Source organism: Eurypyga helias, unplaced genomic scaffold, assembly GCF_000690775.1.
Source record: "Eurypyga helias isolate BGI_N326 unplaced genomic scaffold, ASM69077v1 scaffold42543, whole genome shotgun sequence".
In the NCBI taxonomy this organism is placed as follows: domain Eukaryota; kingdom Metazoa; phylum Chordata; class Aves; order Eurypygiformes; family Eurypygidae; genus Eurypyga; species Eurypyga helias.
In genome coordinates, this window is record NW_010242625.1 from 7,210 (window position 1) to 21,595 (window position 14,386).

Sequence of the window (14,386 nt, forward strand, 5' to 3'; positions counted from 1 at the left end):
ACCCAATCATACCCCAAACCCCCCCAAGCCCGCCACTAAACCATGTCCCTAAGCACCTCATGTACTCCCCTTAAATCCCTCCAGGGATGGTGACTCCACCACCTCCCTGGGCAACCCGTTCCAATGCCTGACAACCCTTTCAGTGAAGAAGTTTTTCCTAAAATTCTTCAGGTGCAGTACTTTGTCTTCTGTATTTATCAAGGTAATAACTTTTCCATAAGTAGTATTTAGAACAAAATTAAGTATAGCAGTCATAGAGCCCACGTAAAGGCTTAGGGCCTTGATTTAACAAACTCTCAAGTGACCAGGTTTCATTTTATACTCAACTGCTCACTGAAGAAAGAGCTTAAAGCAACTCTTTCTAGCCAGGAGACAGTGCAGCTTTCATACCGTTACTGGTCAGCCGTTTTCAGAAAGATTCACATACGGGAACAGGAAAATATTAATTTTCCCCATGGCCTGTTGACAGACAAACTTGTCCATCTGCTACTTTTCATCAGAGAAAGCCAGTTCCCAGCAAGAATATAGTCTTAATTTGCTGTCATCTCAAATAATTGCATTAAATATTTAGTAAGTTACAAACAAACAAAACCCCAAACACATAAAAATTATGTTTATGCCTTATAAGGAAGTTACAAAAACTTAAGAACTCTAAGTTATTTATCATAATTTTATTCTTAGCAACAACAAAAACTATGCTGAATATAATTTCAGTTCTAGGTGAAAATAAATACTTAAAAATATTTTATCTCTACAAAGAGTACTCTTTAAAATACATTTCAACCAAAAAAAGCCATATAAGACATCAGCATATTTGTTTGCAATACGGTTTGACTAGAAATTAGTTAAAGCAAATACATTAAGGCAACATTAAAAATGATACCTAGAAAGGGAAGGACTTGATTAAAAAAGAAAAAAAAAAAAATCTATATTTTGCCACCATTCTTCAAGCAGGAGGTCGTACCATAACCATATCTCCACTCAACAGCTCGGTTTGTGCTCAGTTACCGGACAGCACGGTTAGCAGCAGCAAACGTAAAATTACCTCTAATATTTATTGCAAAAGCTAGAATAATTTTAAAGAAAAAAATTGCTTCTATTCTGATGGGCACTTCTTGAACCCCAAATTTATAACAGATCAATATAATTAGTTTTCTTGTTAAGCCTAGCAGATTTTTTTACACTTAACTAGAACCTGTTAGAAATATATAGCTTGATAAATTTAAAACCAGAAATACTACAAATAGCCCATTTAAGCTTCTGGTACAACAACTGAGTTCAGTGAGTGAAAGCCTGGGACCTTGGGGAGCTGTGCACAGAGGTGAGAAAAGGATTCTTTAATACAGAACTTGCAGTCTGTCCCTTCTATATGCAATTGCATGTTGCTTGGGAACTCTCCAGGTCATCAGTGTTCACTCCGTAGAGATTAATAAGCTGAGGATGCACCCTGTGAAGGGAGGAAGTCAAACTATCCATTAACTCATGCAACGGGTGTGCCACTAGTGGGGGTTGAGGGGGGAGAACAAGTATGCACGAATCGCCAAGTGGAATAAAATGAAGTGAATTACGTTTTGACAATTCCTAGATCATCATCTTTAGAAGTATAGATCACATATCATGGAACATGATCTGCCTTTTCCTTTACATGCCAGACTGAGCTCTGTGCCTTCAACCAATCTTGTGTGCATTGCAGAAGAATGAGCCACCACCCATTTAATTCCACTGGCAATCCTCCGATTTCCCTACGTATTCCTAGCCTCTTCCTTTGATCCTAGATGTGGAGACTATTCTCAAGCAGCACTAAGTTTTCCACAATTGAACAACTATGTGGTTTTATTAAGCTTACACTGCTTTCCAAGCAGGAATCCTTAACCCAAAGGAGCTCCTCCCAGGAGTCACAGACCTTTATCTTCCTCTGTTCTCCTCTAAGAAGCAGATGGGTAGAGGAACAGGCAGAAAAGTGGTGGGGCTGGAAGCTGACAAAGCAGCAGAAAGGAAAGGCCATGTGGGGCATAACAAACCTTGTCAAATTGGGCAGAAGATGAGAGGGCAGAGGCCCAAGCGATGGCAAAGGGGCCAGACTGGGCAGTGCACAAAAGCACCCAAAATTACCGTTCTCACAGTATTTGCGGCGCCCAAGCGATGGCAAAGGGGCCAGACTGGGCAGTGCACAAAAGCACCCAAAAGTACTGTTCTCACAGCATTTGCGGCTCCCAGATTTGGTGTCAGCTGTATCACGTACACGTGAGATCGCAGCACTGAGCTGTTAGAGGTATAGGTGCCATAAACAACACTTACCGAACGTGAACTTCTGACGCCTCTTTCATTAAGTCTCCATCTATATTCCAAGGGTAATTTCCTTCTGCAGAAGCAGCATTCAAATACGTATTTTCTTTGGCATCAAGCCCACTTTTAAACCATGGTTGTACTTTTACTTCTTGAACAGTGTAGGTCTCAACAAAGGGAAAATTGAACTAAACCAAACACAGATATATATTAAATGAAGATGAAAGATACAGGTGGTAGCTTAGCAACAAACTGAATTACTTGAAATTAAAAAGCTTAGGTGTTTTATTTTGTCTTAAGTAAATGGGAACACTTAACTCTAGCCTTGACCATATGAGGCATTATATATTCCATCTAACATTCATAGATTAATGTAATATTTTTATCTGAAATACTGCCTCAGAAAAAATGGTAGTGTTCTATTCGTAATCCCTCATAGGACTTGCTGAGCTTACAGGTGAGGGCGTCTGTTGTGCACATGCCAAAATGGCACATGCTTTCAGAATATGTGAAAGTTAAGCAGTTTTTCCCTGTGCTCTGTTCATCATTACCACCAATCCTGTCCTAAACTGGGCTAATTAAAATTCCAGTAAATGGTCAAGTTCAAAGTAGATTCCACATCTCCTTGTCTAATTTCTAGCTAGAAAGGCAGAAAGCAAGCCCTTCCTCCAAAAGCACAACTGGAAAGCATAAACTCTTTCCTAAATGCAGCTGTTAGTGCTGTCACATGGAACTGTCACCCACCTCTCCCCCAGTCTCTGTCCAACTGTTCTCTAATTCAAACCCAATTCTTGTAAAAGTGATTTCACAGAATCCTGAAGTGTTTCAACCAGTGTGTCTAGGCTGTGCATCGGGTATTTAGGGCAGCAATAAGGCACTGTGTCTGCAGGCTTCATTTTTCTCTTCAAAGACAGAATAATGACCAAAGTTTGGAAATACAGTTCTGCAAAGATTCATAACTAGATGAAATGCATGCCTGCTAAAAACCAAAGCTCAGAACCCACTGCTGCCAGCATAGTACACAGCGATCTGCTGAAATTATGTACTTTACCTATTTCTGATAGAGTTGCCTGATGCCTTCCCAGTCTGCATTTTAGGTCTCTGTACTACACAAAATTTAAACACAGCATGCATTTCCTTTATTGTGCTGAAAGGGCTTCGCACCCATAAAACTATGGTACAACACAAATACAATTTAAACCACAACAGATGGGCTGAAATAGGCTAATCGGCATTAGTCTAGTGATTTAAAAAAGAAAAATCAGATAAAAAGGGGGCTAATGTATTCTGACAGGAAGCTAAGTCTCCTTACGAGGATGCCAACATTAACTCTTGCAGCATGTCTCCCTTCACGATTAACTGTTGTTTTAATAATCACCAGGAAGAAGTTAGCAGTACCTGATTTTTTACACCGGTGTATCTTTTCAGATGTTTTATAAACTCTGTTCGAGAAGTATTTTGTACAACAATAAGAGCCATGCTTCCATTATTCAACCTGAAAAGCAGATCAAGTTAGTGCCCAAAAGAAAATTAATTGATTTAGAAGTTTTACAGGCTCTTCAATAGTCCAGATTAAAAAAAACAAGCTAGCAAGAATAAATTAATAGAATACCATCAACGGTCTTTTAAATCTTTTTGCCACCCCCATTCCCATCGATCAATGTAAACTATGCAATTGAGGTTATTAAGCACTAATGTATTTATAACATACACTGTATTAATAAAACTGTACTCCCTTATCAATATCCAGCATTTATGGATAAAACATACAATTTTAAAAAACAGCTTTTCTACTTAACAGATAGTTTTTAAACATTGGGGATCACAAATTTATCTTTCCCCTTTTCTCTCCAGCAAAGTATAATGCTTACCACAAACGTTGTGAGGCAGAGCTTTACCAAGAAACCATTGCCATGATGCACACAAGTGCACCCCATCACGTAACCCAGTGCAGAAGGGTTCATCCGCCTCCTCCACTAACACTTGTGCTGCCCTAACAAAGATCCCGATCTTCAACTACGCCGCTCTGCAAACTCTCTTAGCAGTTTGCAGTACAGTTCTACTTGCACGTTTCACAAAGCACATAAAAGTTAAAAACGAAGGGAATTTTGTACAAGATAAAACAGTCGTATACTAGAAATTCATGAAGAGACCCTACAGTGCCAACACTCAGTGCACCTAGGTACCCAGTCACCATTGCTATTTTAGCATCTTTGAGAATTTAGGTCAGACAACGAGCTAGTATCAACTCACAGATTCATTAATGCAACTGTGCCTTGTTGCAGAAACTAACAACCTGAACCTCAGTGCACTCATGCCTAAGTCCTGTTCAAGTTATACAGTCAAATCACTGTTCGACAAGAGTGTCTGATAAACATGATAATCACTGCCGAGATTGCATTTTGTATGGAAATGATGTATTTCATATCTTCTGAATGCATAAGCTTACATACATATATTTATTTATTCAGCCCGTATGCTTGGAAAATATGTTAGGAATGTTTAAAAAAAGAGTACCTCCAGCTACCACCACAGACCTCTCCCCACTCACAGTTCTCTTGCTACTGAACAACTGCATCAGGAATATTCTCAGACTACAGTACAGCACAATCTACGAAGATCATTTTTACATAAGCGTTAAACAGGTCACCTGGCACAGCATTAGGTTGCTGATTTAGAAAACAATGAGGATGAACTTGAAAAAAATTGCCTCCTTATCATATTGCTGCAATAGAAGGCTACATGAGGCTGCTGGGCAACGCATTTGGCACTATGGCCTTTTACCTTCAGAGATGACTAAGAACTCTCACTATTTCCCTTGAAAGTCCAGCCTGCAGCGAAGCACACTACCTACGCTGTGAGAAACTTACATTCCACCTGGCTCAGGTAGCGCAGACGGTTAAATGTATCGTGACATGTTTCTGCAAATTTAGAACCATTTAACTGGAGTTACAGGCAGCAGTCAAAGCTTTCATTCCACTTCAAATGTCTTCCTATGGGAAAAACCTCTTGGGGAAAACAGGACAGTGAAGAAACCCAGCAGAGTTTAGCTGACGCTTCCCTAACGCGGGTTTGAGTGCCTAACAATTAGTGCACCATTCAGTTCCTCGTGTCTAAAAGCCTTACAGTGAAGATGCTATCCACCTTGAGAAATGAAGCGCCTCTCTGAAGAGTCTACTCCTCCTACCCTACTAGTTGACTGCACTCCTACGATTATTTTTAAAACGAGAGGTCAAAAAGAGGATGTGCTTACACGAAAGGATGGGGGATCCACTAAGCAACTACACTGTGGGAGAAAAAGGGCTCATTCAAACATGCAGTAGCTGCATGGAGGTGTCATAAAATTCCCTGTCACTGAGAAACAGATGCCAGAACAGATGGAAAGGGAAAGCAAAGTTTAAAACTACTAATTTCTTCGATTCTTGTGAGAATTTTTCTGCTGTTACGTAACACACTCAATGCTGAACAGAGTAAGGGGGCACTATCCTGAAGTATGTGAGGTTTGGCAGCACACCTGTAGCAAAGCAAATTTCTCAGTGTTTCATCAAAAACATCTGTTTCTACATCTTTTCCAAGAAGTCAAATTCTACCAGATCAGCCAGTAATTTTGAAGAAAAACACCTGATCAATTCTAAGGCACATCTATTTTCACCTAATGATAATGAAATGAAACAAAACAGATTCATTCCAAAATCTTCCCTGAGTGTTGGGTATTTTAATACAGGTGTGTATATACTCACGAGTTTCTGCATTCTGTTTTGAGGGAGCATGTTCTATTTCATGTACAACTACTAAGTTTGTACTTGCTGTTCTGCTTAATGCTCGACTGGACACATCAAGTACAAATATTTATCACCTGGTAACTGTTTCAGTCACCACAAAGCATGCTCTCGACAATAAGGTAAAGGCAAAATTAGTCCCTTTCAGCAACCAGGTTAAATAATCGTTTGTTTCCAAAAACCCTACATGGAGTTGCTGCATTTCCCAAGTTCGGGGGGGGAAAAAAGGAGGGGGGCGGTGTGAGAAAGAAAAAAGAAGAGCTACAAGTGTGAACTTCAGTTCTTTGTAACAGGAGAAAGACACATACCTCATTTTTGGTGGCTGGAAAGCAGAAGCTGAGGGGTGCACCTTTGTACTTGAAAAAATGAACTCCAAGAATTAAGTGTCTACATATAGCCAAATCCTATGACAGATGACTGCTTGATGACTACTACTTAAGTCAGACTTGCCAACTAATTTAATCACAGCAATTATCCACTCATTATTCTAGTTAGACTGCTTGACCTTATTTGCCTGATCCAAAAACTGATTACAATTCCTGGGATTATGGAGTCTGCTGCAGTCCATGCTCCCTCCCCCATTCCAGAGGGTCTAGACTACCTAAACACAGGCTTGTGTTCTTGGAAAAGCCAAGGTCTTAAGGTAAGATGTCAGAATTTATAGACATGACTAATTCTCTAAACCCCTACTGACCTCGTATTAGGTGCCAAGCCTCTTGGTGCCATTGAACACAGACAAGGGATTGCCATAATGCTCACATTCAGGAAGCGACCCTGAATTTTGTGCCATTGATCCTTGCTACCTAAATATAACAGAGTAATTCTATATTACTGCCAGTTTAACCAGCCACAGTTCACTTAAATAATCATAAAAGCAAAAGCTCACCTTTTTTCTTAATTTTCTCTTTCTTCTTTCTAAAAGGGTAGAAATAGGTAAGTAAAATAATTTGAAGTTATTTCAACACACTTGAACATCTACTTTAGGAAAAAAAATTATTTCAATGAAAGAAAGGATTAATGGAACTCAACAAACCAGTCATACTGAGGGGAAGACTGCTTCATGATTCATAACAAATCCTCTGTACTCCATAGGGAACATTTTACAAAGTGTGAAAGTGTGCCGTTGTCAAAATTTTTTTTAAACACTGCTTTATTATGAGATCAAATTTGAACAAAATTAAGAATTTGTACAATGTCCAAAGACACATATTTTTTTCTAGCTTTGGAATGGTTTCACTTAGTTTTACTTACCTGTCATTCTCATGAGAGCCTTCCTGTGGAATTTGTAGAGGTAGAAATGATAATTCACATTCCTCTGGCCTAGAAAAGTATTGATATTTACTATCACATAAACCAATATTCTCATTACTAGACAGACTCTTATCCAAGTGAAGATGATTGTAAGGAGATGCTGAATATACAGAATTTCTCCCCTCTTTAACTCATAAGAGTTATCCATCACATCCAAGAGATAACTGTCACATCTGAGCTAAATCTGTCTGCAACTAAGAAGTCAAGATAGCTAAACTACTGTTGTCTCTATTTTTACAACATTAATTACTGCATTTTCCTTGAGAAAATGAGAAATACTAGAAAAATCTAACAGTTCATTGCATACTTGAGATCTGCCAGTGTTTTGATAAAAGCAAAATCCTTCCGCTGATTGGAGGGCATCCAACGGTGTTTTTCAGCCAAAGCTAGAGTCCTTGCACCAAAACCAAACATAGCTGAGAACCCAAACCGCAAAAGCTTGCTTGGGGTACTGAAAGTACAGACATCTACGGGTTGAATATGTCCTAAAATTTCAAAGATAAAGATTAGAAATTACAAATAACATCTTTATTTTAAACTGAATAAAACCTACCATTTCTTTTTCACCTAATTTAGCTGGGGGTGGGGGGGTGTGGGTGTGTAATCAAAACCATACTCTCCTGTCATCCATAAAACTTGACTTCCTAAGGGAAACCAGAATCAATCTAGATATAATTAAGACTCTATAGAAGTAGTCATTTCAGAGAACGACTTTCAAGTACTTCAAAACATTTAAAAAGTTATGGCAAAAATTTGACTACATCAGGCTGCAAAGGGTCTGACTCTTCATTCTATTCAAATTTTCAGCATCAAAGAAAATATATTACCCAGATAAGAATTTACAACTATTTCATCAAGTACTTGTAATGACTGAACATTGTACTGGAGATATGGGAGCTCTCAAATATAGGTTTTCAATGTATTTACGTTTACAGTTACAGAGTTGAGACATCTAATTCTGTTCAAGGTAGGGCATATAAATTTCTTCTCTAACAGGACGTGGGTGGTTTCCATCAGACTGAGTGTCTCTGATTAGAAAAGACAGGTTTAGATTTTGCCTGTAAAGTCTGTGTATTACTACCTAAGAAATAGAGCCAAAGCTCTTCCACTGCTGACTGCGAGGTCTGGAGAACAAATACTCAAGATAGACCTTTCCTTTTTTTTTTTTTTTTTCCGTTTAGGGATTAAAAAAGTATCCTAGAGAAATATTGCTTTGAGAGGAATATCAACCTTGCTCAGCTAAGTATTTGCAGTTTTTTAAGACCTGAAAATAGGTTTACACTAGAAACTTAGTTTTTCCTTTTAGCATAATTACATTTTCACATTCAAAAACCTATTTATTGTGCAGAACAAATGGCAAGTGATACAGCTTCTTCTACTAGTAAAGTTTTCTTATGGGAACTGTTAGTATTTAAAAAATGCAAAAAGAGCCAAAAAGATAAATGCTGCTGTCTCAGAAATATGACAATACGTTCCTGAAGAGTCCAATCCTAACCCTTTTCTCAAGCTGAAAGTATTGTATATTTTTCTTCTGTCTTCAGCAGGTACATTAAAATGAAATAATCAAGTGATTATACAACCAATCGTTGCATAATGACAGACACAGTAAAACTATTCATACAATTAAGTTTGGAAAAGGTTATTTTTTGCATTAAAAGAACATCAGTAATAGAGCATGAATCCCAAAAATCAGATATCATTTTGTGGCCAATTTTAGTTACCAGAAGATGAGGTCCATAACCTTTGCTACTCAGCGATACTCCAAGAATCATACCCTTTCCAATACACTATAAATCGGGATAGGATACTTCGGGTTTCAAAGTCTTACAATATACTTTACAGTGATATAGCATAATGGTATGCCTTTATTAACCACCAGTTATGGCAAACTTCTTAATACTGCTTCATTATTTAAAATCTGATAAAGTATAAAAATATTTACCCATTATAATGTGCAACGCTGCAGTCACTGCATGCTTAATACCATATAAGGTGTGAGCCAAAATATTAGTTGTACCTGTAAAAGCAAACAAACTGTTGTAAAAATAAGAGAGATAGATAATAGCATGAAAAAATATATACAACAGTTTTTGAATAAAGATACTGAGACATTTAGTGCTTTTTTTTGAAGAAAAAAGCCTCCCCACAAATTACTTAGTCTTGGTAACAGCAGAAATGCTGAAAAGTACAAATTAAAATCATTAAAACTTCCAGAGGTCTATAAAATCTTCTCTGCAAATTCATTCATAAATGTCATAAAAACCACAGAAAGAAGGGGGGAAGCTTTGCAAAAATTGCCTTTTTTTTTTTTTAATTTTATTTTAAAGCCATTTCCCTAGGAATCACTACTTCTATACCTAAGAGCTGTACAGAGGAACTGTACTAGAAGGCAGATTATCCACCAAGATATATTTGGGGAATATTTTTAAGTTGGAAAAATAATATGATACACAGCCAGTGTAAAATTATACATCTCCCAGACAAAATTCTACTAGCTCTAGTTTAAGATAGGTTCTTAAGGAACAGTGATTAAAATTAATTACTGCATGTCTCTTTTACATATGAGAACACATTAGTGACTGAAAAACAGAGAGAACATACAATTTCACGTCTGACAAATTGCTGACTTGCATTCTGTGCATTAAAGTTGACCCATCTTTGTGTCTTTGTCATTGCCTGGATATTGGCAGACCAGTTGTATTCCTATCCACTGGACAGGAAAGATTAATTTATTTTGAAACAATAGAACTATTAGTAAATCAGCAGGTAAATAGGAAAAAAAAGTCAAGAACTAGCAACGTGAGCACAGACTTGGAAGGTGGAGTGGAAAACTAGCTAGCGGTTTGTGAAAGAAAGAAGCGTGGAGACCCATGTTTGATGGCAATGGATATGCCAAGTGACTTTACCTGTGTAAGAAACATGGATATCCATGTCAATTTTGCCTTTCTTTAAGGTACAGGACATTGTGTATCTATGATTCAGCTGACTTCTAAACAGCAATTTATTTTAAAAATCCTGAATAAATAATGGTTGCATCTTTCCTAAAAGGGGATAGTTTTAACAGAATTTCAGGCTGTTCTGTCTCACTGATCACATCTCTGGTATTTTCTAGCCAAGCAGCAGGGCCATAGGATTCACTTCTGCAAAAATAAAGAACCAGGGCCTGCCACCAAGCTGGCAGAATATTGAACTTCTTCATATGACTGATTAAGGGATGAATAATTCAATAAAAGATTAATTAAAATAACAACAATTACAAAAGAACAATTTAGAACCTAACATTCCATAAAGGAATGACTTCAGTTAGATTTTCAGATCATTTTCTTGTTGCTTGAATTATTTAATATGTTACAACAGCAATAGACAATTCTGGATGCTAAATTTGCCTTAGGTTTTATGGAAGCATTTAAACTTGTCTTTCAAGTGAGGAAGAGAAGAGAAAAAAGGGAAAGACTACCACATTTCAAACAAGAGACACTCAATATTTAAATAAGCACTTTAAAAGCATCATGTAACAGCTTGAAAAATTATGTTCATCACAAAATCCTGCAATCCTTGGTGTCACGTTAGTGGTAGAAAAAAACCACTAAATTTGGAAAGACTGGTGTACGTAGTTACAAAGCTCTAAAGGCATTTTGTCATTCAGGAGTATATGCTTCGATTTTTTTCAATAGTTTTTCTGAATAAGAATTCGTAAAATAACTGGAAATTGTCTCTCAGTATCTCACAGAGCACCTGCTACATCCTTAGAGCACCTTGGTCTCTGAAAGTAATTCAGAAAACTCAGAACCTCATGGAAAACTTCATACCGTCACAGAGAGGAGCTCTCAGTAAGGCTCCCAGGGTTCCTACTATGTGAAGGAAATAAGTGGGGTACATCTATTAAGATAAACAGATACAAAACCTTCCTTGAAGTTCGCATCCCCATTGGTACATGGAAGAAACCAGGTTATGTATAGTTTTGTTCTCTGAACAACTAAAAAGTATGTCATTTCATTGACATATTTCTTAGAATTCTACAGGTGACTATACTATTGACTTGTTCCTTCTTTCTACTTTTCCTAAACAAAAAAAAAGTAATGTTTAAATAAACTCAGCAAATTGGGATTAGGAAGTACTTTGAAAGAATAATAAACTGACAGCTTCAAATGCTAAATGCAAATTTCTGCGCTTTTTTCTCCTAAAAGTCTCTCTAGACAATAAACTGGACTTCCTGTTACTGTAACAATATTACAGTTGGAATCATTTACATCCAGTAAGTTATACCCAAAAACTTAAAGTAATTTGAGCTTTCCTTTCTGTACAATATGCGTAAAAAAGAAAAGGCAAAAATGCAGCTCTAGGTAGCTTTTACTATGCAAAATAGTGAGGTTTTCAATTTCATGAACATAAAGTACTGTTCTACAAAGAAAATTCAGAGACAAAAAAAATTGGGTTTGACCTAAAAGGCAATTCTTCACAGAATACAAGTATATGCCCAACACCATTTCATGGTTGAATGACTTACTACATTTTACCTCTAGATTCAACTGATTTTGTGCAGCCAGTGAAGCTAGCTAAAGTAGTAGTTCTAAAATACTCAAATATTTCCTTCAAACAAATTTTTCCAACTCTTAACAACTTCTGTGGGAAGCTCTCCAAAACAAAGGAGATCACGTACACAAAGACCACATCATTACAAACCATGCAAATAATGTTTATTTCCTGTCAATTGACAACAGGGAGTTGTTATTCCGAAAAAAATTTTTTCCTTGTCACTGAAGATCAGGTTTCGTACATCTTAAAACTGGGATTCCTCATTTAAGCAAGAGTGATTTAGCAGTACAGATGGCAGCGAGATAACAAATGACCACAGCTGAAGTCAATACCAATCTTCATACTGACTTTAATGAGAGTTAAATCTCATTCTTACTAAACAGGATAGGCACAAGTAATTGCATCCTTCTCTTAAATCTGGGGAGCTCATTAACATTTGCAGAAGTAAACAAGGCAAAACCCCACCATTTCCTGACTCCTGATAAAATAAAACAAGTTCTGCATGTGTTCAAAACCATAAGCAATGCATCCACCCTTTTGGAAGCTGAAGATCTAGAACCTGTGCAGATTTGCAGTAGGAAGTACCATCATCTTCTCTAAAAAACTCTTAATACATGCCTAACAGCATTTTGGTCCCAGTAACGGCTGAATAATGTGTCTCATTACTTAGGTCCTATACAGGCAGGATGCCACACCTAAAAAGCTTATAAACAGAGCCAAAACAATAGCAGTTATCATACAAAAGTGTTAGAATACAAGCTTTGCTGATTTAAATGGTGATCCAATAATAGTGGGTTTAATGCCATTATTCCTCTTTCCAATTCACATAAATCTTTTTCTCCCCTTTGTAAGCTCAGTGCATTTACCAATAACGAGGTGGCTCCCCTGAACACGACCGTATTACTTCAGAGACTCATAACATTCTTTGATGCTGAGGTATGGGCTTGCCCCCCTCACAGATCACCAACAGTCACATTTTTAGCATTCACTCCAACTCCTCAATTTATTGAAAAAGGGTTTCATCCATACAACTCCAGCATCTCTGTCACCAACATTTTTTAAAACAGAAACAAAGGTGGTCTTATTATTCCACAAATATAATTCTGTTCAAAATATTAACCCATTTTCCTGATATTACAGACTATTTCCTACAACCTCCTTCCTACGCAAAGGCATCACAGTAAGGACAAAGTATCTGCAGGTCATGTAAAGCATGACTGATGAAGGTACCAAACAGAAATTGTAGAGAAAAAAATTGTCCTTGGAAGTGCAAGCACTTCTGCAGTACAATTAACTTAATTAACCAGACAACATGAATATTCATAAGGCTGTTAATGTCTCCCCCATCCAAACAGATAAATGTGATGTAATGACTTCCTAGTCAAGCATAGCTAAAATTCTGATGAAAACTGTACCAACATTTTGGTTCTTTGCCTGAAATACCACAGAAATTAGCAGTCCCTCAGTAATATTTTATTTTCTGAATTAATTGGAAATCACGAATGTATTTAAATGAACAATTTAGGACCAAACGTTTCCGGCCATCAGATATAGATGTCTCTTGTTCTGTAACAACTGGATAGCTTTTTTAAGGTCCTTCCAGTTCCCCCTCCCCTTTCTCCCATTCCCCCTCCGTACAGTTTCTTAGCAGTAGTTCCCATAGCAACAAACACTCTTGCTAATGGCCAGCAGTACAACTGCAGGCTTCCCCACCTCTCATCCATTTGATTTGGACCAGAATAAGGCAGCTCAGTAGAGTATTTCAGTAAAAACACACTCCCCTCTGGACCTTTCTCTTCAGGAGGTAAACTGCTTCAAGAGCAGCTCCTTCCCATCAGCTTGGATGAAACTTCAAAATGCTGTTTTAACTACTTATAACAGAAGCTAAAACCAGATTTTAAGCCATTCAAATAATGCTATCCTGTAACACAGTTTGTATTTTTACCTGGCTGGAGAATTCTAATAATTTGGTACAATGGATTTCTGGGGAAAAAACACAATTAATTGACCATGGAGTTCCATCATCTTCATGTATACAAGTTATCATACTTATCTGTTTCCTAACTGACTACTTTATGGAATATCAATAATATGGGGGGGGGGAAAAAAAGGGGGGGAAAAACAACAAAAAAAAACCCACCTACAGATTATTTTTAAGAACCTATTTTGGAGTTTCTCACACTATCATTCTATAAATTGTTCTTTTAACAAAGTCTGTGGCAGTCTGTGTAACAAGCCATACAGCATTCTTGTGTTTTCACAAATCCTTTTTGATGATGACATATTTCTCTTACACTGAAGAGTGTAAGCACTAATGATGAGGCACAGTGACCTAAGCACACCCAAACAGCATGGAGTCAAGTGCTGGAGACATTCCATCTCAACAGCATCAAGATATTCCCAGCGACTGAACTCATTAAGTGATGGTCCAACTGCTGTACTAAAATTCATTTGTTTCAGGTCTTTGAGATTAC

General features: G+C 37.4%; 1 protein-coding gene across 1 annotated transcript in view; it reads right to left on the minus strand.

Moving 5' to 3' along the window:
- Window positions 1-1,268: 1,268 nt before the first annotated feature.
- Window positions 1,269-14,386, minus strand: part of CERKL (ceramide kinase-like) — a gene marked incomplete at its 5' end in the record, with an annotated part of 32,183 nt that continues 19,065 nt past the window's right edge. The window contains 8 exons of the mRNA XM_010149142.1: window positions 1,269-1,447; window positions 2,299-2,474; window positions 3,685-3,781; window positions 6,760-6,868; window positions 6,952-6,980; window positions 7,317-7,385; window positions 7,684-7,861; window positions 9,319-9,393. Coding sequence (XP_010147444.1) covers window positions 1,366-1,447; window positions 2,299-2,474; window positions 3,685-3,781; window positions 6,760-6,868; window positions 6,952-6,980; window positions 7,317-7,385; window positions 7,684-7,861; window positions 9,319-9,393 — 815 coding nt within the window. The remainder of the gene's footprint in view (window positions 1,448-2,298; window positions 2,475-3,684; window positions 3,782-6,759; window positions 6,869-6,951; window positions 6,981-7,316; window positions 7,386-7,683; window positions 7,862-9,318; window positions 9,394-14,386) is intronic.